This window comes from Populus trichocarpa, chromosome 12 (genome assembly GCF_000002775.5).
Source record: "Populus trichocarpa isolate Nisqually-1 chromosome 12, P.trichocarpa_v4.1, whole genome shotgun sequence".
Lineage (NCBI taxonomy): Eukaryota > Viridiplantae > Streptophyta > Magnoliopsida > Malpighiales > Salicaceae > Populus > Populus trichocarpa.
In genome coordinates, this window is record NC_037296.2 from 10,131,513 (window position 1) to 10,157,560 (window position 26,048).

The following is a 26,048-nucleotide window of genomic DNA, read 5'->3' on the forward strand; positions in this document are numbered from 1 at the left end:
GATTTTGTAACTTGAACACGAGAAATAACAAAAGGGTAATTCTTAATTGTATAGAAATTTGTAATTTTAACACTGTAAGAGCTTTAGTCGGAAATTTAAAATACAATGGCAATGTTGTAAATAAATCAATAATCTTTGTTTACTCTTTTTTTTTTGTCATATATGAGTAAAGATATAAAATGTTATTAGTAAATTATGATATGTAAACAGTGGTTTTCAAAATAATAAGGGCAAAATAAATAAAAATAACTAAACTATGGTGATGATTAGGAAAATGTTTCCTAATTATAATTCAAAATATGATACATTGACTTAATAATGGTTCCAAGGTAGTTTTCACAACTCATTCTGAAGAAATTTATGATCTAAAAAAAGTGATAAAATTATGAAAATGAATTGCTTAATAAGTAGGAGATCAAACTCTTTTCGTTCATCCAATATTCCTTAACTTGCGAGAATCATAGCTAGAGAATGTGGTGGTTTGCCCCTTGCACTCATCAATAGAAAACGTTTTGGATTATACAAATAAAGTGTTTGATAAGAAGTCTAAATGGGATGAAATACTAACTACTAAGTTTTAGTTTTTTTAAAATTATTTTTAGGCAAAGTTATAATTAAAAAAAAAACTAAAAGGGCTCAGGAAAACAATGTAACATGTGAGTGAATCCACTGTGGATTCAAGCAGTATTTTTCATGATGATCTCCTTATTCTCGCCTTTCTTCTCGCCTGATTTGGTGCCCTCACTGGCTTTCTTCTCTGCACTTACAGCCTGATCAAAGCTTCAACTCGGTTTTGTTTGTTATTCGCGTTGGGACGCGCCAGCCACTGAGCATTGAGGGGTTTTGTCCGTAAGTAGATGTGGCTGGTGTGACTGATTGCTTTTTAGAGGGGCTGGGCTGGGATCAGCCAGCTTGAGCTTGGTTGATCATGGCTACATTTTAGGAGTGTGTGGTAGGCCATTAGGGGTGTGTGGTGAGCCATTTCCTTTTTTTGGTTAGTGGGGTGTGCCATCATTGTGCATTAAATGCACACCCTATTTGCGATGTGGCTAGGCCGTCTCTATTCACCAAGGGAGCAGGGGCTGGTTTATTGAGATTAGACATTTGGTTACTTTGGTATAATTTTTATTTTTTGTACCTCTACTGCCTCTTCTCTCATGCCTAACTGTTGGTCTCCATTTGCAGGGGAGTGAGGCTTGGTTTGTTGAGATTAGACATTTGGTTGCTTTGGGACCTCTGTTATCTCTTCTCTCTTGCCCAGTTGTTGGTCCCCACTTGCAGGGAAGTGGGTGCTGGTTTGTTGAGATTAGACATTTGGTTGCTTTGGGATGATTTTTATTTTTGTACCTTTGCTACCTCTTCTTATTGGTGTTGGAATGTTACAAGGTAAGGTTATGTTTCATTTATGGTTTGGTTTCTTATCCAATTCCCTTTTCAATTCCCAGTTTATTGCTTTTCACATCAATTATTTGCCTGTCATGAATAGGATGTTTGTGCATTGAGAAATTAGGTTGCTTTATTATTATTTTTTTATCTTGGAATTTGATCGATATCTTTTTGTGAAAGGGTATATAGGCTTTTTTTCCTGGGTTTTGCTCTTATTTGACATTTTCAAACTTCTCTATTTTGTTATTGTTTTTTCAACCAGGTGGTTTCATATTCTCTTGCCGTTTATTGTGGTAATTGGTTCCTTAGAATGTGATTCTCAGTTTTTGCCTTCCTTTTGCTGCTTATTTTTTCCCCATTTGTGCTTCTGTTTATTTGACAATATGTTTATCCTTAGCTCTTTGTGTTTGTGCTTACGAGTTTTGGTTCTCTCAGGACTCTGTATTTTTGTATTTGGAGAGGGAGCTTCGTTATATTGGTTACCTGTCAGTCTCTTCTCTACAAGTAATCTAACCTTTTTTTTTTTCATATTTATGCAAACAGTTATGTGATCCTCTTTTGTTTTTTTATGTTGTTCTTGGTTCCAGATTTCTTGGCTGGATTGTTAGATCTGATGGTTTTGGTCTTGGAATTGGATGCTACATTTTGGCATCTCTACTACGTGGGGACCTAATTTCTTTTCTTTTTATTTGTTGGTTGCACATATATGCTGCATCAACATGAGCATGCTCATTTAAATTGATGTTTTGGGTTGTTTGCTTGGGCCTTTGAATTACTTGCATGTTTTTGGTGTTTTCTTTTTTTGTTTTTTAGGTAGGGGTTCAGCTTTTTTCCCCTACTTTGCTGGTGTTCTATTTTTTGTCTTTTAGTTGCCATTACTGCAGGTTTGTCCAGTCTTTTAAGTGCATTCGTTTTTACATCTTTGGGAATTTCCATTTCAAAGGGCCTGCTTTTCCAGCTCGGTTTGCTCTTTATTTTGGTTTGTTAGTTCTTTACTTTTGCCTTCTCTATTTTTTTTTTACATATTTTTTCCTTTTTGTCAATTGTTTTTTTTTTTTAATAATCCATCAATCACCTTTTGTGTTCATTGGGACGACTTTGTGATAGTGTTCAAAGCACTCATTCATATAAAAATAAAATCAAATTACACGTAGAAAATATGCTTTCATTACTCATCAATTCTCTTTGCTTAGTTTTATGAACTCGAATATCTTATTGCAAGATTGCTTAGCTAATCGAGTTTTTCATTTTTTTTTCTTCTAGACTACGACTCTTTAAAAGTTATATGCGCCATGTTTTTTTAGTAGAAAACATCTAAATCCAAGAAAGATGTGAGATTTTTTTTAGATTTGAAAAATATGGGTTAAGGTAAGGGATGGGATATAAGACTTGCTTGGACTTTTCAATGCCAATATGGATGCTTTAATTTTGATAGTGTTAAAGAGATTAATTTAGCCATGCTATATTAGGTCTGGCTTAGCATTGCAATGGAATAAAAAAAAAATACTAACATCAAATAAGCATTTTTATTGTAATCCATCTATTTACAAGTTGTTTTGTTTTTCAATAACAAGTTCATCTTTATTAACATGTTTTTCTATTTGTTTGACAACTTTTAAAGGCTGGTTGGCTTGTTGCTAGAAGTGAGGGTTCTTTTGTCTGTAATTTGATTTTGAATACCTTTGTTATATTTTTTCAATGTCATTTGGAGTTTGTCAGGTTGGTTTAGCACTTAGTAACCCCCTTCAATTTCTTTTTTGTTTCTGTTCTCTATACTACTTCCCTCATTGAGATTGGTCAAGCTCTTTTAGTCTCGATCTAGTATTCAATATTGCTTATGTTTTCGGCATGGAGTTTTCTTGCTTTAAGTTAATGAATGCTTATGTATGGCTTATGATTGGGTTGTGTTGTATTTTGTTCTTGATTGTTGAGTTCTTCCGGTTATGGTTATGTTTCAGTTTCAGGATTAGGAGTGGTTATGCACCAGCTACATTGAACAAGGATTGTCATTTACATCTGCACTATGATTCCATTGTGGTTTCATTCAGCTCGTGTATTTATCTCGACGTTGAGTATTTATTAAGGTCATTTTATGCACCTTGGTTTTCCTGTTGATGGTGTTTACCTTGCTCGGTATTTTGTTTCCTTTTGGAAGGGGCCATGTAAGCTTCAGTTTTAAAAATGTTACTTTATTGGATGATGGTTTTCGAGTAAACTAAATTATCTTTATTTACTTAATTTTGTGGTTTATTTCATTTCCAATATGCTATGAAAGGTCATTGGTGTTAGCAAAAAGTTATAGTGCATATAGTATTCTTAACGTTCATGCACTGGAAAAAAATGCTATAAAGAAAATGTTGATTGTAGCCATTATTGAGCTATCAAGGTTGCATTAACAACATGCTATATTCTAGGTTGCCTAAATACGAGTCCACAATAGTCAATGAATTTTATACTAATGTTGAAAAACACAAACGTGACATGTTCTAGATTCTAAGAGAGAAGCAGCCTGAACTCTAGAAAGGTTCCTTTCTCATCTAATATTGGATCCCTCTCATTACATGGTTTTTTTATTGCTTTTTGTGTTTTTAGGATTTGTGTGTCTTTCATGTTTGTTTTGATAGGCCTTTTTCTAACGTGACTTCTGCTTCATGAATTGCTTTGCAAATCCATGACAATTATTCTGTTTGATGAATATCTACCAAGATGATTTTGGTAATGTCCCATTTTCTATTTTGTGTGATAATAGTTGGTTTATGCTTTCTATTTAATTGATTTTGGAGTTGAATGTTAGTTAATAATCATGAAATAGAAGCATTGAATCCGATTTTAAAATGTAATGGACTCGGGCATTGGATAAATGCCTTGTTTAGCATTGGATAGTTATTTACCTATCCATATTAAGTTTTTGTGAATCTAGATTACATCAAATACTCTTATTTTGTCATAGCCCTTTAAATATTAATTCTACCTAATTAGATAGGTAAAGTTAGAAATGCATGTGAGCTCTTTGGTTTTCATGGTCCATAGATGAAGAAGGGTGGAGGATCTGCAAGAGTTTTAAGTGGTGACGAAGTGACTTGCGATATTCTGTATATTTTATTTACCAATTTGAAACCAGGCATACACAGTTGTGTGTACGTTTTACTAGACACATCATTTGTTATTTTGTTCATTTGCATCCATCGATTTTCTTAGTCTTAGCGAAACTTTGTCAAAGGTTTTTAAAGATGGCCGTTGCGAACGAGCTATGTATCTAGTATTAATATTATAAATGCTCATTAAATAAAAAACAATAACAATTCTGTAAATAGTCAGATTTTTTTTTTATTTTTTTAGAATAAGTGACTGGGTATATATAAAAAGTTCAGTATTTAAAATTTAACTTCTTGAAACAGAATAATTGAAAACGCTATTAGTTTTTTAAAGTTTTTTTTTTTTATATAATTACCCAATAAAATAAAAGGAGAAAAAGATTGGGAACAGTCCAATGCACTCCAAAAAACTATAAAATCCAACAGTCTGGACTTGTACTCACTGACAAAAGAAAAAGAGGAAGGAAAACGGTTCAGCCTTTACTATAAAAGCAAGCAAGGAAACCTGAAAAATCATTTTCTTGACAGAAACAGAACATTTACGTCATCCTTTTCCTCCTTACCATTTTGTGTTGGAACAGCTCAAGACAACCTTAACTGCTCCATCGTACGCCCACATGTGACTCTCACCTCCCTACCATTCAAACTTCCACTTTTACCCTTCATCCAGTTGTCCATACCACCTACATACCCTCCGTGTAACCCTATCATGCCCCACCTAAACCCCAAATATTAAATATTAAATTAGTAATTAGCCTGCCATGCCATACAAATCTCTGACCGTACAAGCAGATTTAGTGATTAAAAAAATTAAAAAAATAAAGTTACAAACAAACACCATCACATCCTTTAAATCCAGTCAACAATAACAGTCAGTTTTTATTTTATTTTAATTAACAATAATAATAATAAATAAGACCGCTGGCACTCCATCTAAACTTCAAGTTCTCTCACGGTTAGGTAACATTATCACATTATTAATCTGCCCGTAACCCTGCCCAATCTGCCCGTCCCTGCTCTACCAAGTACCTAGTCCTTTGGCCGTCTTTCTCTCTTTATTTTTATTTTTGGGTATTTTTCTCCTCGATTTTCTCTCTCTACATCCTCGATTTTTCTCTCTCTCTACATCGAAACGGAATCTCGAGTTTCTCTCTTAATTTAACGGATCCGGAGATATAATTGGATCGATTAATAGAAGTAATCGCTGTTATTTTCGATCGTGGAAAAGAATTAGGGTTTCGATTGGCAAATGGTGAATCGAAGAAGCTAGGGTTTGGCTTATCGGATCTATACAGAATCGGATGATTGAGTGAAGAAATAAGTCTGAGTTTTGGGGTGTTTTTGAAAGGAGAGTGGTAGATTGATGGTACTCGAAGGGGAAAATGCAAGGCTATGCTGCATGGAAGGGAAGGTGAGGAGAGGAAAACGGATCATCGGCACATGTGGACAGGTCCCTCGCGTGGTAATTCGGTTGTAGCTGGTGACGATGTTGTTTCTGATTCTTTTTTCAAGGTAATTCTTTCTTTTTTATGTTTTAATTTTCGGGGTCTTGTTTTTTTTTGTAAATATTTTGGGTTTTGATTTGTTTAGTGGGTCAGGATAAGAGGGTTTATTGGCTTTTTGTATATTTATGTTATTGAGAGGGGTGTTTTATCAAATTTTGTTGTAATTATGTGTTATCTAGATTGAATTGATAGATATTTAGGATAAGCGACTGGATTAGGAAAGTTGTGTGTTTGATATAGGAGCTTTTGAGAGAGGGGCTTGATTTCGATTCCTTCGATGATGTTTTTTTATTGGTGTTGGAATTGGGATTTTTATGACTGTGCTCTGGCGAGATATGCATCTGGTTTTTATTGGGTTTGTTGGTGCTGATGCTACAATTCTTAGGCACTGATTGTGTGGCATTTTGGGAGGTGATGAGTTATTGTTGGGTTTTTGGAAAGTATGGGCACAAATTGGTCTTGTCAAAATTGAAGGATTTGGATTTTTCTGTTGTTATGTGTTTTTAGGACTTCTCTTCAACTCTGGGCAAAATTGGGTTGGTGGCAAATTTTTTACCTGGATTTATGAATTATAAAAAGGGTCAAGTTTTTATTTGGTTTATAGTGAAAAAGGTGATGCGTGTGCTGGCATTTGTTGAGCTATTTAGCTTAATCTTCAAAATGGTATTGGTACTGAGTGTAAAGAGTGAATAGCTCCTATAAGCATGGATTGGTGTTACATTTCTTTAATGAGTTCATGATATGGCCAAGATAGATCAATTTATAGACAGCATTTGTAGATTTTTTGGGGGTTGAAGGGTCAAATATTTTTTACATTTCATGTTTTCACTGATTAAATTGCTTAAGCATACCCCAATATGTCCATTAGAGGAGAGCATGCCCTCGTTTTGTGCTCTAATTTCGGTCTCACTGCTCTTATGTACTGTGAAAAGATGTACCAATGTCTGAAACGAGTTTTACCTCAATTCATGTATGATAGCTTAATTAAATATGGATATGTAGTTAGTCACATGAGTTCATAGTGTATGCAGGTGCTATGCAATTTTTATTATGGGTTAGCTAAAGGTTTGGTTTGGCATTAAGTTTATGTGTGTACTTGAAAGAAAAGTTTGATCACGAAAGATTTGGCTTGGAGTTCTTGATATGGGGTCTTTACTTGTGTGTCTATTAATAGTTAAGTTTTTAATCACAGGATGCTATCATGCTATTGCTTCCTTGGGGCCAGTTTATTAACTAAATAGTTTAGGAATGGGTTGTGTGGCTCTTGTAGAAGCATCTTTCTTGGAAGCAAATATCATAGTATATGAAATCTGGTTGGGCTAGAGATGTGTAAGGTTGTTTGGAATATATCTGGACAAATAATTAGTTTTTCCCAAAATTGTGATGTCATGCAATAATTTCCATATATCTTTACTTGAAGTTGATAGACAAACACTTTTGCTCATTTTAACTGCCCACCATTACTTGGAACAAAATTTCAGTTTTTCCTCATTTTTCTTCATTCATTCATAAATCGATACAAGCTGAAACTAGTGTTCAATTAAATGTTTATCAACCTTGATAGTTTCTTTCAGGCTTTTGTATAAGAATTTTCTCTGAACGATGATTTAGTTAGCCTTATTGATTCATTTTCTTATGCTTAATTATTGAAAATGAGAGAGAATGGTTTGTTAATTTAGGCTTGAATCCACAAAATTCTAAATATTGATGATCATGATGGTAGAATAATAAGATAGGCATGCTAAGCATTACCGAAGTCATGATATTCTTTTCTATTGTTTTGCAGAAGGTCTGTTTCAAAACTTGTTTGGCATCTCTGTATTTGTGGGATGTTTTTTTTTTCTTATTGAAATGTTGATGCAATTTTGATTACTTCTTTTTTACAATATAGACTGTCTAATTGTTCACAAAACTCCCTCTTTGTATGTCCTCGTATCAGGATGGACGCAAGATCAGTGTTGGAGACTGTGCTTTGTTCAAACCACCCCAGGACTCTCCACCGTTCATTGGAATAATTCGTTGGCTGACTACCAGTAAAGAGAACAAGTTAAAGTTAGGTGTGAATTGGCTCTATCGACGTTCTGAAGTAAAACTTGGCAAAGCCATCCTATTGGAAGCTGCGCCAAACGAAATATTCTATTCCTTTCATAAGGATGAAATTCCTGCTGCATCACTACTCCATCCGTGTAAAGTTGCCTTCCTTCCCAAAGGTGTTGAACTTCCATCAGGAATTTGCTCATTTGTGTGCCGGCGAGTTTATGACATCACAAACAAGTGTTTATGGTGGCTAACTGATCAGGATTATATTAATGTGAGTTATAGATGCACTTCTTGAACTTTGCTTTGAATTGTTAATGCTGTTTGATTGTTAATTCCTTTTTTTTTCACAGGAACGTCAAGAAGAAGTAGATCACCTATTGAATAAAACACGTTTAGAAATGCATGCAACAGTGCAGCCTGGTGGACGCTCTCCAAAGCCAGTGAATGGCCCAACATCGACATCCCAGTTAAAACCTGGTTCAGATAGTGTGCAGAATAGTGTTTCATCCTTTCCTTCTCAAGGCAAAGGAAAGAAAAGAGAGAGAATAGATCAGGGCTCTGAGCCTGTGAAACGAGAGCGTTTTACAAAAATGGATGATGGTGATTCTGGTCACAGTAGACCAGAAAGCATGTGGAAATCTGAGATTTCTAAATTTACAGACAGAGGGGGACTAGTGGATTCTGAAGGTGTTGAGAAATTGGTGCATCTAATGATGCCTGAGAGAAATGATAAAAAAATAGACTTGGTTGGCCGGTCAATTCTTGCTGGTGTGGTTGCAGCCACAGATAAGTTTGATTGCCTAAACCGGTTTGTGCAGCTTAGGGGCTTGCCTGTGTTTGACGAATGGCTGCAGGAGGTCCATAAAGGGAAGAATGGTGATGGCAGTAGCCCCAAGGATGGCGATAAATCTGCTGAGGAATTTCTGTTAGTTTTGCTTTGGGCACTTGATAAGCTCCCTGTAAATCTCCATGCTCTGCAAATGTGTAATATTGGCAAATCTGTGAATAATCTGCGCACACATAAGAACTTGGAAATACAGAAGAAAGCAAGGAGCTTGGTTGACACATGGAAGAAACGTGTTGAGGCTGAAATGGATGCCAACACAAAGTCTGGCTCTAACCAAGGTGTCTCCTGGACTGCCAGATCACGTCTTCCTGAAATTTCACATGGTGGGAACAGGCAATTTGGTGTATCCTCTGAGGTTGCAATGAAGAGCACAGTTGTGCAACTCTCTGCTTCGAAAACTGGTTCAGTCAAGGTTGTACAGGGGGAAACTGTTGCCAGGTCTGCATCAACATCCCCAGGACCTATAAGATCGACAGCATCACCTGGATCAGCGGGTAATAATTCAAAAGAAGCACATCCCCGAAACACTGGTGCCAGTGGTGCCTCCGATCCATCTGTAGTGGTAGCAAGGGATGAGAAAAGCAGCAGTTCTAGCCAGTCCCACAACAATAGTCAATCCTGTTCTAGTGACCATGCCAAAAACGGGGGGGTTTCTGGAAAGGAGGATGCAAGGAGCTCAACTGCAGGTTCAATGATGGTGAGTAAGATGGTTGGTGTTTCTCTGCGGCATCGTAAATCAGGCAATGGCTTTCCAGGACAGGCTATGTCCGGTGTCCAAAAGGAAACTGGGTCAAGCAGGAATTCTTCTTTGCACAAAAATTTAGGTTCAGAGAAATTGTCACAGTCCAGTTTGACATGTGAGAAGGCACTGGATGTTCCCGTTGCTGAGGGGAATGGTCATAAATTTATTGTTAAGATCCCCAACAGAGGTCGCAGTCCTGCACAGAGTGCCAGTGGAGGGTCACTGGAAGACCCTTCTGTCATGAATAGCAGAGCTTCTTCTCCCGTGCTTTCAGAGAAGCATGACCATTTTGATCGTAACCTGAAGGAGAAGAATGATGCTTATCGAGCTAATATTACTTCTGATGTTAATACTGAATCGTGGCAAAGCAATGATTTCAAAGAGGTGTTGACTGGTTCTGATGAGGGAGATGGGTCCCCTACTACTGTTCCTGATGAAGAGCACTGTCGGACTGGTGATGATTCTAGAAAATTAGCTGAAGCCTCAAAAGCTACTTCCTCATCATCTGCAAATGAAGAAAAAATGGTGAAATTGCATGATGCATCTTTCAGCTCCATGAATGCTTTGATTGAAAGCTGTGCAAAATACTCTGAAGCTAATGCATCGATGTCTGTTGGCGATGATATTGGCATGAACCTGCTTGCTAGTGTAGCTGCTGGGGAGATGTCCAAGTCTGATACGGTTTCGCCAACTGATTCTCCACGGAGAAATACCCCTGTTGTTGAGAGCTCTTGTGCTGGCAGTGATGCGAGACCAAAGTCGTCACCAGGTGAGGACCCTGCTCAAGACAGAGGGCAGTTTGTTGATGTTGTTAATGATGAACATGAGAAGCGGGCAATTGTTCTTGGTACTTCACTAGCTGCTAAGAACTTCGATGGTAAAACCATTTTGATTTCACAAGAAAAACTCAAAGGGCAGCTCAATGGACAATTCAATTCTTCTAATATGGATGTGCAGCAAACTTCTGAATGTCCAGAAAGCAATTTGAAATCAGAGGAAGTGTTAGTATCCGTTTCAGTGGCTGTGCCCTCTCCAAGCACTGTAGAGAAAGCATCATTTGATGGAGGGAAAGAACCACAGGAGGATAAGGGGGTTGGCAGATCGAATGCAGATGGTGTATCTGCAGCTAAAGAAAAGTTGCACCGCTCTATCACAACAGAAGATAAGGTCAATATTACCAGAATGGAAGTTGGGACTGAAGTCAATAACATATCTTCATCATACCCATCCATCAAGCTTAATGGTGAGAACAATAAAAATATGAATGAAAACGATGAGGAGAAACCACCTACCAAAATGCATCCTGAGTTGACAGAAGGATCTGATGGGGAAGTGCTCCAGCCTTATGGATCCAGCAAGGATATGGTCTCTGAAAACATGGATGAGGTTAAGGCTGAAAGAGCTGGTGAAGCTACTGAAAAAAGAAATAGTGAACATGAAAGTAATACAGGCCCAGATGCTACCAATAACAAAGGTGAGTGCGTGGATGACAGACAAGAAGATAAGCAGGTTAATGAGAAACATGGTGATGGTTCAGCGCTTCACGAGTCCTCGCCTGCAATCGGTCAAAAACCAGAACAAGAAGCGAGATCAAGGGGATCCAAGTTGACTGGCACTGAAGGTGATGAAACAGAGGAATGTACATCTGCTGATGCTTCTTCTTTAACTGCTACTGGGGGGTTGGATCAGGAAACAAAAGTTGTATTTGATCTGAATGAAGGCTTCAATGCTGATGATGGGAAATATGAGGAGCTGAATAACTTGAGGGCACCTGGATGCTCTGCTCCTGTTCAACTAATTAACCCCTTGCCTTTGGCAGTTTCTTCTGTGTCCAATGGTCTTCCTGCTTCAATTACTGTGGCTTCTGCCGCAAAGGGGCCCTTTGTTCCACCAGAGGATTTACTAAAGAATAGAGGGGAGCTTGGTTGGAAGGGATCAGCAGCCACAAGTGCATTTCGGCCAGCTGAACCTAGAAAAGCTTTGGAGATTTCATTAGGTACAGCTAGTATTTTTCTCACTGATGCAACTACTTCCAAGCCCAGTCGCCCGCCTTTGGATATTGACTTAAATGTGGCTGATGAAAGAGTTCTTGAGGATTTGGCTTCTCGAAGTTCTTCTCGGGGTGCTGTTTCTGTAGCTGATCTTGTGAATAATCATGATCGAGTGCAGGATGCACCGATGGCTTCAGCATCAGTTCGTAGCTCTGGGGGACTTGACCTTGATTTGAATAGAGTGGATGAGCCTAATGATATGGGTAATCACTTAACAAGCATGGACTGTAGGCTGGAAGCTCAACTTCATCATGTCAAACCATCATCTGGTGTTCTTAATGGAGATGTGAATGCTTGCAGAGACTTTGATTTAAATGATGGGCCTCTAGCTGAAGAGATGAGTGCTGAACCATCACCATTTAGCCAGCTCACCAGGAGCAGTGTGCCATCCCAACCATCTGTTTCTGGTATTCGGATAAACAGTACAGAAACGGGAAACTTCCCCTCTTGGTTTCCTCAAGGGAATCCTTATCCAGCTGTCACAATTCAGTCAATCTTACCTGATAGAGGAGAGCCGCCCTTTTCAATAGTTGCACCTGGTGGGCCTCAGAGGATGTTGGCTCCGCCTACTGGCAGCAGCTCATTTAGTTCTGATATCTATAGAGGGCCAGTGTTGTCATCTTCCCCAGCAATGTCGCTTCCATCTATGCCTTTTCAGTATCCTGTCTTTCCTTTTGGAACAAATTTTCCTTTATCCCCAGCCACATTTTCAGGTGGTTCAACAGCATACATGGATTCATCTTCTGGAGGGAGGCTTTGCTTTCCTGCAACACCCTCTCAAGTAATAGGACCTGCAACCGCGATCCATTCGCATTATCCAAGACCTTCCTATGTTGTTAACTTCCCAGATGGTAACAGTAATGGTGGAGCTGAGAGCAGTAGGAAATGGGGAAGGCAGGGTCTAGACCTCAATGCAGGGCCTCTAGGCCCAGATGCAGAAGGGAGAGATGAGACATCTTCTCTTGTATCAAGGCAACTTTCTGTTGCCAGTTCACAGGCCCTTACTGAGGAGCAATCAAGGATGTATCATTTGGCTACTGGAAGTCTCTTGAAGAGAAAAGAGCCGGAGGGTGGTTGGGAAGGTTATAAGTAATCCTCATGGCAGTAATGATGAATAATCCTGATCCACCTGTAAGTTTCTATCATGTTTTCAATATCTGTATGCTTCTCTCATTTTGTCCACCTTGAGGCTTACGAGTCTACATGTCCTTTTGCTGTTTACCTTTTTTTTTGGGAAAAAAACTACAATTACATTCTTTACAGCAAGAGATATACTAAATGCTTTGCTTAAGCAGAGGTCTTTAAATACATTCTAAAATGTTTTTTGATTTCAGATCTTTTGGATGGGGTGCTAGCTAATTCCAAGAGACATCAACTTGTGCTCTCAAGAATGGGTGGTAAGTGATTTATTTGATGTTGTTCAGTCTCCGACCCCCACCCTTTCGCTGTACCAATTGCAACTTAGGAATCCATCCGGGGTCTTCAAGCAGTCATTTCTTGAATTTGTACTGGGTGGCTGCAGTTCACTTTTCCCCATGTAGATATTTTAACTGATGGAAAGCAGACACTTTGTGACTGTCTTGTTGCCCATACAATCAAAAATGGTGCCCCTAATGTTGTTTGGTGCATCAACAATTTATACTGTTGGACACAAAATCAACCTTTTCCAACCATTCTGAGAATGAATGGAGGTTGGATTAATGAACTGCTTCAATCAGAGGCCTTTTCTATTTGTTTTGCTGTTATCATGTCTTAATTTCTTTCACTCGTATATAAAGAAGCAGAATGGTTAGTAAATTTTGGTACTCAAGCTTCTCAAGTTTTGGTACATGGTTTTAGTTGCTCTGATTGAATGTTGTATTTCATTGTCAATTTATTTCATTTTAATAACCTGATGGAGATTTTTGCGCAAGGGTATATTATTATCTAGGTTTGTATTTCTGACACTTCCCCACTTGGGGTCCTATGCTTACCATTTGTATTATCTATCATCTTTCAATATCAGCATTTCCTTATGCCATGTACATTGTGTTTTGATTATGAGAATTGGCTCCTTTTGATAATTGCTATTCATTCATTTCAAATTTGTCAATATTCTGTACGGTAATGAATGGCATTTGGATATTGATTTTGTATGCTTTCATATGGTGTTTAGCTTGTGGATCTGTTATGGAAATTATCATGATATTTTTCCTTTTTGGTTTTTGGGTTTTGAGATTTGTGCTGCACATCATGTGGCACTATTCACATGATGACTGAGGTAGATGTTTGCATCGTACTTCAAGTTTTTAAAGACTTAGAATGGCGAACCGTGTTTCTATATTATGGATATTGGTGTTTCATAATCTTTTATCTCATATTTCACTGAGAAATATGCCGAGGATTGCAGGTTTTTGTTTATGGTGGTCTTGAAGTCGTTTTTGATTTGAGTGAAGGGAATTGGCTTGGTGTTGTTTGTTTGGTCGATATTGTAGTCCTCACTGCCTGTCAGAATCATTCTCAAGATCCCAAGAGATCCAGTATGGCCTTTAATCTTTGACCAATTTGAGGCATCTCATTTTGGTGGTTTTCCTGTCAATTTTGTTAGATTCACAGCACGTTTCAGTTCCTATTGGCTTGTAATGTTTCTTTATTTCACATTTATGCTGTATTCGGTGTCATGTTGAGGAGAATATGGTTTATTCTTGGTTTTGGTTTTGCAGGTTGTTCCTGGTCATATCGGAATTCCTTTTTCATTCTTCTTTTTCCTTATTTTTTAGTACTTGAAAACCTCATTCCCATTAGAAGATCCAATATCGTGCTCTTCTTGTGATTGGCATATAGGATGAAAGAAAATATGTAACCTAGTTATAGTAATGACTGGTGACTTGAGATAAGCATTTGGAACATGAGCTGCTTCCCCCCCCCCCCCCCCCCCCCCTCCCCTGTTCTGGGAAACATCCTTGCATGCATCACAATTCTAGAATGCATTTCCAACATGGAGTCCTGCTCTATTTAGTATGCGTTCAATCCTTATTGGAGTCCTTGTCTTTATTTATTTTGTCCTGTCATGTACTCTTGAACAACTCATTCAACCTTTTGAAAAAAAGAAAGAAGAGATAATCCGAGGCAACGAAAGGTAGAGGTTATTGCGCTTTGGTACTTTAATGGCTGAAAAGAAACTAATTGTAATTGTTGCAGTGATATTTTTGAGTTAAAACTCTGTAGATTCGAACAGCTTATTCTCCCATGGCAGGTCTGGGCGGATAAGGTTTCAGCGTCGTGTTTAGCACGTCATAGTGAATCCATACCTATCTCGTACAAGCGAATAAAGTCTGTTGATTCTTCACCAGCTTCTTATGCCCCTTTTTAATGGTGGTCCAAAGAGAGAATGAGGTGTTAAAAACTGACATGGGACGTCTCATTCTCTCTGTTCATCTTTGTCCTTTTCACTCGTAAACTTCATCTGCGAGCATTTAAAATGTTACTGACAAGGGGAGGAGAGGGGGCCTGGATGTCGCTCGCTCGATTGGCTTATGCATTGGCAGAAGCTGAAAGGAGAAATAGAGTGTGTGTAAAAAGATCCTACTCCTCTGAGTCTCCCTCATTATCCGCATGCAAGGATGTTTCCCAGAACAGAAGTGGTCGGTGTTTTTTAGGTGACAAGGTCATGTCAGTCCGGCTTAGAAATATTCTTAATGGATTCCGGCGGTTTGATGTGGGATCAAGATCTCTAAAAATAAATAAAACCCAACCCACTCTTGTTCAGATCGAGTCAAATCAATTTGGAGTTGCTGCCTGAATTTGTTTCATATATATATATATATTATTGACTCATGTTACAATGTGATGATTAATTTTTTTAATATAAAAAAATTATTTGAGCATTGCTCATGTTTTTTCTAGTAGAAAAAAATTTAAACCGTATGAGAGTTGATTTAATGTGACTCAATTATCTTGACAGGTCCAAAGATAACCTGAATAACTAGTAAAAACATCGTTTAAATCAAATAAATCTTTTTAAATAAATATTAAGACGATAATATATTGGATCGATTCGAGTCAATTTAGGTTAACTTGTAAATTCGCATACCAAGTCATGAGATTATGATAAATCCATAGAAATTAAATTAAAATAAATTAAGAAGCTCAATTTCTATTAAACCTGATGTTGAATGATGAAACTGAAAATAAAATAATAAAAAAACCCGATTTAACTCGGGTAAACCTGTCAAACCCGTGCTTCGAATCATGACACCATGATAATCCATTAGAAGTCAAATTGAAACAAATTTTGAAGCTTAATTCTCAATCAACTCAGTGTTAAAGATAAAATGAAAAAAAATGGATAAAAAAAGATATAAAAAACATCTCAACTCAACCATGGTTAACCCGCCAAACTCGAGACTCATGTTATGAGATATGGATAACCTCATAGAAAGCATATCGAAACAAATCACGAAGCCTAGTTTCCAATCAACTCAATGTTAAAGGATTAAATTGAAAAAAAATCCAACTAGAAAAAGGAGAAAAACCTTGAGTCAATAAAGTTAACATGTTAAACTTGCAGTTTGGATCATGAGTCTAAAATAACCTTATAAAAGGTAAATTAAATAAATTATAAAATTCAATTCTCAGTAAACCTAATGTTGAAAGACGAAATTAAAATTAAAAAAAAAACAAGGAAGGAAAAAAAAAACATTATTCTAGTGAATAATGTCATGTGAGGAGGTAAAAACATCTTATTGTTTAGTTTTTTTTGTTAATCAACCAAATATTAAAGGATAAAATTGAAAAAAAATTAAAAAAACTCAAGTCAATTGGTTTAACCCATCAAACTCTTGATTCATGTCATGAGAGTGAGATAATCCAATAAAAAAACAAATCTAATACTAAATGATGAAACTAAAAAAAATCAAAGAAGAAAAATCAAAGAAGAAAAAAAAAAGCATTATTCTAATGAATAGTGCTTTGTGAGGAAGGGTACAGTAAAAGCTCCTCTTTTAGTATTTTTTTTAATACTAGGTTATTTCTCACATTATACTGAGGCTTTGACCAATTTGTTTATTTTTAACATAGAAGAATGATATCTAGTCCATATGTAATATTTTAACATTGTTATTAAATTTGGTACAACATATCAAATTTAAAAAAAATTTACCTAATTTTTTGTTTAACTTATGTTTTAAATTAAATAGTGCGAGAGTTGCTCTGATTATGATCTTGTCAACTAGGTAGGTTAAAAAAAAAAACCTTAAAAAAAAAACAGCTCAAGTTAACTCATAAAAACTTAAATTCCATTAGATTTATTAATTATTTTCATCTAAAAACAAATCTCACCCACCATAAACCCTTCTCAAACCATCTAGTAACTCTAAAATACCTCAAAATCACCAAAACAAATAAAAATCAAACAAATGAAAAATATCTTTAAATTGTTGAAATATCTCCTTTTTCAATGATGTTTAAAGAAAAAAGCAATCACTATCAAATTCATTGTCGAACGGAATTCATTAACACTAAGAACGATGAGTTTCTCTCTCTAGCTTAACGACTGAAGAAAAGAGAAAATAAACTTTTGAACCAAAATAAAAATTGTCGCCAAAGTGTGGTTGGCCCTATATTTTTTTTCTTGTGTTTTACATGTTAGTCTTTTATCTTTAAATTTTGTGTTTTTACTATAATTTTAAGTCTAATTTTTTCCAATTAGGTTAAGAAGGGCATGAATGAAAGAAAAAAAGTTTGAAAATGAAAAAAAAAAGTCAATTGGTTCAGTGTTATTATAAAGAGACCGCCTATCTTTTAGTTGTTGCTTATTCATGATTTTAGCTAAAAGAAAAAAACCAAACCCTAGGTTAAAACCAATTAGTCCTTTTTAATTTAAAGGAGAGCAAAAGCTTTAGAGAAGCATATTACTTTTCTATATTATTTTGGATTAGGTTAGCCTCTCCATAAACAAATTAATTTTTAAACCAAGTTGTTTTGGTTGGTTTTAAAATTTCAAATTTTATAAATCTCAAATTAATTGTTTTTCCTCTGCCAAAACATATGAAAATCACTTCATTTGATATATTAATTAAAAAACTTCATGATGGACATAACAAGAAAAGTGGCCATATATTAAGAAATATCAAATATATAGCAAATAAATATCATGTTCTTTATTTTTTGTTTTTATGAGTGATGTTATTTCCACTCCATAAATTGTTAGCCTTACTTCTCATTTATTATAATTTTTACCCTTTATCTCTAATATGGCTATGAAGTCTCTTATCTAAGTTGGATTATGGAATGATATTAATAAATTTTTGAACCTTTTTATAATAAAAAAAATCATTGAAACTTTTTATCTTACTAAACAATTAAAATTTAATGTATCAATTAATTCATACGACTAAATTTAAGTGGATGTTACATTAACGATGGATGCTATTTTTTGTTAATTTAAAAGTGGACATAATATTGATTTCGTCTACTTTTAAATTAACAAAAATATCTCAATTCTTTCAAGGAAAAATCCCATTAAAATTAAAAATGTTGGGATAATTTATATTTATTAAAAAGTGGACGGATCATTAACTTTAGGGGAAAAATGGAGTTCTATACATACAACACCAATAGAGACAAGTATAGAAAACCTTGGGGTATAGGTCAACTGGTCAAGTCCTGGGTTTGTTCTTTAGAGGTCACCAATTCGAGTCCCATAAATCTCAGGGTAATTGAAGGCTTACATGGTCGTTAACTTCAGGGTCCGTGTGATTAGTTAAGGTGCGCGTAAGCTGACCTGAATATCTATATTAATAATAAAAAAAAAGTATAGAAGAAGGTTTTTACTCATGGAGGCAGGTGTCAGGTCTGTTTAGCCTCCACATCCATTTATATGCATTGGTTTTTATATTTATAATATTATCATTTTTGTTGTGAGATGTATATGAACATGATCTATTTTAGTTTCTTTAAACTACCTATAACCAATTTTATATACATATACATGAAAATCAAATTGAATCGAGAGATGCTATTTTTGAGAATATAACCCAAATCAAACTAAAAACCAGTTCGAACCAAACCAGTTTGGTTCGATCAAGGTTGCTTTTTTGGCATTAAAAACTGGAAAACCTAAGACTTGTTAAATGAGCTTTTTATTTGTTTTTTAAATGAGTCTATATTAAATTGAGATTTAAGAATTTCTTTTTGAATTTATGTTCTTGTAGACTTAAGCAAACTTTTTTTATTAGGTTTTTTTAACAAAGCCAACTCAACTCCATTACTAAATTGAAAATTAAATTTTTCAGGAACCCATTTAGACATTTGTTTTTTTTTATCCTTACCCAACAAAATCGCTGCACTATGCAATATGCATTATCAAATTTGCTTTACTATGACTATTTTTTCTCAATAGGTGTACACAAAAATAAATTTTTGGTTCAATAAAAAAGACCATACCAAAACAACACATTAAAAACACATTAAAAAAATACCTTAAATTAAAAGAGATGTTCACATTAGAAATAAGTGGATGCATTAGCAACAAGTTAGTAAATCTAATACGAACAAATCTAGATTAGAGAAAAATAAACAAAACATCCAACATAGTTTGAAAAAAAAATCAACAACAACAAAAACTAAAAGATCCTACAAGATTAATGCTATAAAGAAACATTAACGAATTAGCAACTTATTAGAGTTCAACAAGTAAGAGAATTAACAATACAAAATTAAAAGGAAATTAACAAGTTAAAGGAAGACAATTACCCAAAACAATTATATTCTAATATCTCACCACGATCACCAATATTATTTACAATTAGTAGAGACTTTTAAACTTTCACCAAATTCTACAAAATCATATATTAAACATGTTAGATTAAACATATGTAAAAAAATAATAATATAAAATAAGTAATTTTAAATTTGTAAGATAAATTACCCGAGTCAATCATATTAGAATTTCCAATATGATCCATGAAGGCTTTAATATTGATTGGAATTGATGCTCAACACAAAAACAATTTTGATAACAAACAAGCATTTATACTATTGATGGAGATAAAAAGTTTTGAAATAGATATAATATACGAATGTTAATACTAAAGGCTACTTCAAAAACAACTATGGATACCAAAATATCTAACACATGTTATGTCACCTTAGAAAGAATCTTGTATTTTGTAGCATTACATCTTCACCAGTCCAAAATATCTAATTTAAAATCATTAGGATCCTCACAACCATCACCTTAATAAATCTTAACCTTATTTTTTCTCTCCATATCATCTTCCTCTAAATGTTTATTAAATTGAGAACCCAAGTCATCTACATATCATCTACCACCATTGAATCAACATTAACATCATATTCATTTCTACTAGTTTTAACATCATGCATGTCGTGACGTGCACAACGTCGAATGACAGATCTACCTCATGAGAAACGGTAAAAAAAAGGTTTGGGTTTAATCATAAATGTAACAATCTCCAATATTTATACTTAAACTTAAAAATAAAGATATCACAATTCAATTTAAGATTAGGGTGAGTTTTTTTATATTTTCTACCAAACTTTTGGTAGAGTTTCCCCTTATGTTTTAGTACCAAGTTATCGACATCCAACACAAAATCATTGCCCAATCATCCTGGAAACAATCATTTCAAACTCTTATTCAATTCAATAGTTCAAGATTTCAAATTTATTTTTACATTTCAAAGATCTCATCAATATTCTCTATATTCACACAAACGATTAATTAAGTACTTGTGTGTGTATGTGTGTGTGTGTGTGTGTGTGTGTACACATATACAATCAGATTCAATGAGTTAATTAAATATGTACATTACAATTTAAAAGAATAAAACAGGCTAGACCATATAATAGACTACATAATCGTTTCTAAGTTAAATCACAATACCTTAGTTTTTAAGTTTTTAATTACAACCAAAGGTAATTTCCCAAAAGTTTACACATACCAACAAAAACTATGTCATAAACAAAAGATGTCCTAAAGTTAACTAACATCCTTCCTGCTGTTGAGATGAACCTAAAAATTTATTTAATACAAAACATAATAAAATATAATCTCATGTAATTTTTTGGTCCCCCTATTTTTTATAACAAAACATAACTTTATTTAATTCAAGGTTACACCTTACACCAAAAATTATATTTCTAATTTTCATATTTAGTCTACCACCTCGAACCAGGTATTTATCCCATAACTGGGACCGAACCCTCAACTAGGGTAATAAATTACATAGCCCAAAACAATATTGATCCTTAACTAGGACTACTAATTCACACCGCCTAAAAACAGGGCGCCAGTTTTACATTAGGACAATTGGCTCACATTGCCCCAAACCAAGCGCTAGTCCCTGCACCAGGACAACTAACTCATATTGTCCAAAATCAGGCACTAGTCCCTACACCATCACATCTAGCTCACACTGCTCAAAACCGAGTGTTAGTTCCTAAACCAGGACAACTACCTCACACTTGATATCAAATTGCAAAATTCACAATTCAAAAGAATTAATAATAAATGGTTTTGAATTCTAATAATAAAATAGGGTGCCTACAACCTTCATGGATTTTGCACTTAATTAGCGATTTCCTGTTGTTGAAAAGTGCTTGTGGCCTCACATGTATCAATATATACATTATATTATTATTAAATCATACACTTATAATTTATTACTCCAATATTACTTACCGGTAAATCAACACATCAATTAATTCATTTCAAACACATTCATAACACCTCGCAAGCAATAAATCAATTTCCCCCAAACTCTTAATTTTTTTTTGTTTTTATGTCTGACACTAATCCCCTCTAATACCCATGATATTTTCTTCAATTATCTTCTAGAAGGCATTATTTGTAACACAATTCATCCTAATTGCAATAGTTTATAACAATATAATATTTTCCCCAAATTACTCTTCAAGAACCCTAACTAGAAAAATTCAATTTCATGCATAAAACTAGTGTTTATTCCATAAATCTCACATCATTAGGTTTAAAACTTCTTATCAAGTTTGAAAGTGAACTTCAAATGTTAACCAGTTGATTCTCTCTCTAGAACCTCAAATTTCTCCTCCCAATTCTTGTGTAGTGACTTTGGCAACTTGATTAATAAACTTGTCAAGCTTTCCCCTTTGATTTATGATGAAACTCAATCAATTTCAAGAGAAAAAAATGAAGAAATTTTGAAATTCTCTCCCCCTCTCCCCTCTCCCCCTAGCAGTAGCCGACCACTAATGGAGAGGAAGAATGAATTTTCTTTTCTTTCTTTTTTATTTCTAGTTTACCCCTCTTATAAATGCTTAACATCCTCTTATCATTTATTTATTTATTTATTAATTCTTTTAATCCATTAAAAATTCCTACATTAATTTTCTTAACCTTTCTTATTCCCGGGGTAAAGTTTCTACATAAATTCATCCTTTTTTTATTACTAAATCATGTAAAAACAAATTTAACCAGGGTTATTATATTCTCTCATTCTTAAAGAAAATTTCGTCCTTTAAATTTAAATTTCTTACCTAAATCTGCAAACAATTCAGGATATTTTCTTTTCATTTCTGTCTCTTTTTCCCAGGTCTATTCCTTGACTTGTGAGTTCTTCCATAATACTTTTATCATAAGGATCTTCTTGTTTCTGAGGACCTTTTCACTTCGGTCTAATATCATTTTTTGCTTTAACTTCAGCGTCAAATCTTCCTCGATTTCTAATGGAATTGGTGATAATACTCGAGAAGAATCTATCTCATTTTTTTTATATAGTAATGAAATATGAAACACATCATGAATCTTGGCCAAGCGGGAGGGCAAAATCAACTGTATGTTATGGGTCCAACTCTCTTATTAATTTCATAGGGTCTAATATATCTTGGTGTCAACTTTTTTTTTTTAATCTTAAATCGCAATATATGTTTCCATGGAACAACCTTTAAATGCACTTTGTCCCCCATTTCAAATTCAAGAGGTCGTTTCATTTGATATGCATAACTTTTCTACCTATCTTATACTACTTTCATTCTATCTTTTATGATTCTCATCTTTTCTAAGGTAAGTTGCACCAATTCAAACCCAATTAATTTTCTATCTCCAACCTCCTCCTAGCACACAGGGGTTCGACATTTTTTATCGTATAAAGCCTTATAAGGAGTCATCCTGATTATAGATTGATAATTGTTATTATAAGTAAATTCGACTAGTGGTAAGTGAAAAGCTCCAAACTCTAGCATACATGCTCTTAATAGGTCTTCTAAGGTTTGGATTGTTCTTTCAAATTCTCCATCAATTTAGGGGTGAAAAGCAGTGCTCAGATTTAGCTTTGTTCCTAGAGTACGTTGGATATTTGGCTATAAACAGGAAGTAAATATGGGATCTCAATCTGAGATAATCGACTTTGGCACTTCATGCAATCTCATCACTTCGTTACATATAACCTAGCTAAGTTGTCAACCAGGTCTGTCATTTTCATAAGTAAGAAGATAATGGATTTTGTTAATTGATCTACAATAACCTATATGGCATCTTTCTTCTTTTTTCCTTTTGGAAGACCATATATAAAGTTTATTGTGATATCCTCTCACTTCCATTTTGGTATTAAAAGTGGTTACAAAAGCCCTACCGGCTTCTAATGCTTTATTTTTATTACTTGACATACACAACACTTGGACACATACTCTGCCATTTCCTTCTTCATACTTGGCCATCAGTAGTAATCTTTTAAGTCCTTATACATCTTAGTACTTCCCGGATGTGCTGCAAATCTAGACTCATGTGCCTCTTTTAACACTTTATTCTTAAATATCTTGTCTTTTGGAAAATATATTCGCCTTTCCATGATGATCATTCCATCATCTAGTATCTGAAAATGAGTCTCAACTCCTAATTCCACCGTATTTCTTATTTTAACTGCCTCAACATCCTCTTGTTGAGCTTCTAATACTTTATCTCAGAATGTGGACTGCACTCTTAATTGAGCGATTAAGGAATCTTCAGGCCTGACTTCTATCTTGGTGTTAATCTTTCTCAATTCAAGTAGCTCTTTCTTATCCCAAACTTTCGGTCATTTGATACTGTTTTGTACTTGCGACTAAGGGCATCAACTATTACATTTGCCCTTCCCGGGTGATACTCAATTTCATAATCATAATCCTTAATGAGCTCCACCCATATTCTTTGTAGAATATTTAAATCTTTTTGGGACATTAAATATCTCAAACTTTTATGGTCTGTGAAAATCTGAACACGGGACCCATACAAATAGTGCCTCCAAACCCGTAATGCAAATATCACTACAGCCAATTCTAAATCATGTTCTGAGTAGTTAACCTCATGAGGCTTCAACTGTTTTGAGGTATAAGCAATCATTTTACCGTGTTGCCTTAATACACAACCCAGACCTTTCCTTGAAGCATTACTGTAAACTACAAACCTTTATGTCCTTGAAGGTAATGTTAACATTAGAGTGTTGGTAAGCCTCCTTTTTAACTTTTGGAAGCTCTTTTCATAGTCTTTGGTACATTCCCATTTTGTCCCAATTCAAGTTAGTAGGGTTATTAGAACAACTATAATAGAGAATCTCTTAATGAATCTTCTATAATATCACGCTAACCCAAGAAAACTATGAATTTCAATCACATGTGTGAGTCTCTCCCACTTTAGCACTGCCTCTACCTTCTTGGGATCCACCAATACCTCTTTAGCAGATACGACATAGATTAAAAAATCATTTCATTTAGCTAAAACTCACATTTATTTAGCTTGGCATACAATCGATGCTCCCTTAAGATCTGTAATACTTATCTTAAATGTTGTTTGTGCTCTAAGTATGATCTTGAATAAACCAAAATATCATTTATAAACACTACAACAAATTTATCCAAATAAGGTCAAAACACATGTTTCATCAAATCCATAAACACCGCGAGAACATTTGTCAGTTCAAAAGGCATTACTAAGAACTCGCAATGTCAATAATGGGTTTTGAATGCAATTTTTGGCACATCTTGTTCCATGATTGGTAATTGATAGTATCCAGACCTAAGGTCTATCTTTGAGAAAACCCTTACCCCTTCTAAGTGGTTAAATAAATCTTCTATCCGTGGCAACGGATACTTATTTTTCATCGTTACTTTGTTTAGCTGTCTATAATCAATAAAAAAGTCTCTGAGTCCCATCATTCTTTTTCACAAATAACACTGGAGCTCCCCAATATGAGTGTCGCACGTCAGAAAAGCCGCGCGGCATCGGCTGGCGATTTTCTCGTTGTTGTTTGATTTGCTTGAATTGGTTCGTTGGAGTCGCCACCTAGTATTTAATTAAAGGTTACTAGGAAACCTGGATATACTGGTCTTGTTAGAGATTCGCGGGTAAGGGACTGGTTGTGGTTAAGGAAGGTATTCGCACCCCTAACACACCCTACCTGAGGTAAGCTGCTTCGTGACTTTGATGTGTTAAAGAAGTTTTAATAATTGTCTTTTCATCGGATATTAGAAATACAACTTACATGTAAGTTAATAAATCTTGACCGTGATCCAATCAAAATATTAAATTCTTCTTTAATCTTTGCAATTTTATTTATATAAAAAAATAATACATAAAACAAATACAAACACACACATACACTTTCACTATATCTTTTCTTTTCTTTTTTTCTTTTCCCTTTTTCTTTTCTTTTCTTTTTTCTTTTACATCCACATTACAAATTATAAAAATTCAACAACTAAACAAACATTACATCAAACACTATAGAAATTACAAAACAGACCCCCACAGATCCTTTACAGTGCAGGGAAGCCTTTTGGACCCGTATGAACAGTGGTGGCGCGTCTTCCCACGCGCCACCGTCACTGGCGGCGCGTGGGTTCACGCGCCGCCGCACAAAACTTGGAAGCCGGGTGGATCTGGCTCAGTTTCATCTCCTCTTCCCTTCTCTGCTGGTGGTGACAACGCCGTTACCTGCAAAACACCCAAAACGCAACAAGCAAGTCTGTTTCTCTCCTTAGATCTGTTTCTTCCTCTTTCGGATCTGCTTCTCTCTTTCTTCAGATGGCAGATCCGTTGTGAGGGGGGGAGGCCACTGTGTTAGGCCGCGATGGTGTGCAGGCGCTGCTGGAGGAAGGAGGCGGACCGATTTGGGTTCTGTGGGCGCAGCTGTACCGGGTTTGTTCGTTGACCCGGAGAGGGAGGCCGTTGGGTCGGCTGAGAGAGGAGAGGAGCCTGGTGAGGGGGCGGCCGGCTTGATCTCGGCGAGCTGGGGCTGTTGAAGCTGTGGTGAAGATCTGTTTGAGGAGAGGGTCTTGGCTGGGCGTCTGCTGTGAGCGGCTGGAGGAGCAGAGGAGGAAGTGGCCTTGTGGGGGGAGCTGTGAGGGTGGTCTCTTGTGGGTGCTCCG

The 26,048-nt window shown here is 35.5% G+C and overlaps 1 protein-coding gene and 1 long non-coding RNA gene across 3 annotated transcripts in view; both read left to right on the forward strand.

The window, feature by feature from the left end:
• The first annotated feature begins 1,585 nt into the window (after nucleotides 1-1,585).
• Nucleotides 1,586-3,615, forward strand: LOC127904062 (uncharacterized). The gene is made up of 3 exons (XR_008056867.1): nucleotides 1,586-1,871; nucleotides 1,974-2,047; nucleotides 3,345-3,615. It is a non-coding gene; the product is annotated as an uncharacterized LOC127904062 (long non-coding RNA).
• Nucleotides 3,616-5,531: 1,916 nt separating this feature from the next.
• Nucleotides 5,532-26,048, forward strand: part of LOC7458023 (uncharacterized) — a 39,829-nt gene continuing 19,312 nt past the window's right edge. The window contains exons 1-4 of one of the 2 annotated variants that reach the window (XM_024582398.2): nucleotides 5,534-5,993; nucleotides 7,926-8,297; nucleotides 8,377-12,797; nucleotides 13,001-13,463. In XM_024582398.2, the coding sequence (XP_024438166.1) occupies nucleotides 5,874-5,993; nucleotides 7,926-8,297; nucleotides 8,377-12,759 (4,875 nt within the window). In that variant the 5' untranslated portion in view covers nucleotides 5,534-5,873 and the 3' untranslated portion in view covers nucleotides 12,760-12,797; nucleotides 13,001-13,463. Of the gene's footprint in view, nucleotides 5,994-7,925; nucleotides 8,298-8,376; nucleotides 12,798-13,000; nucleotides 13,464-26,048 lie in introns of those variants that run through there. The other variant, XM_052445862.1, reaches the window with a different exon arrangement.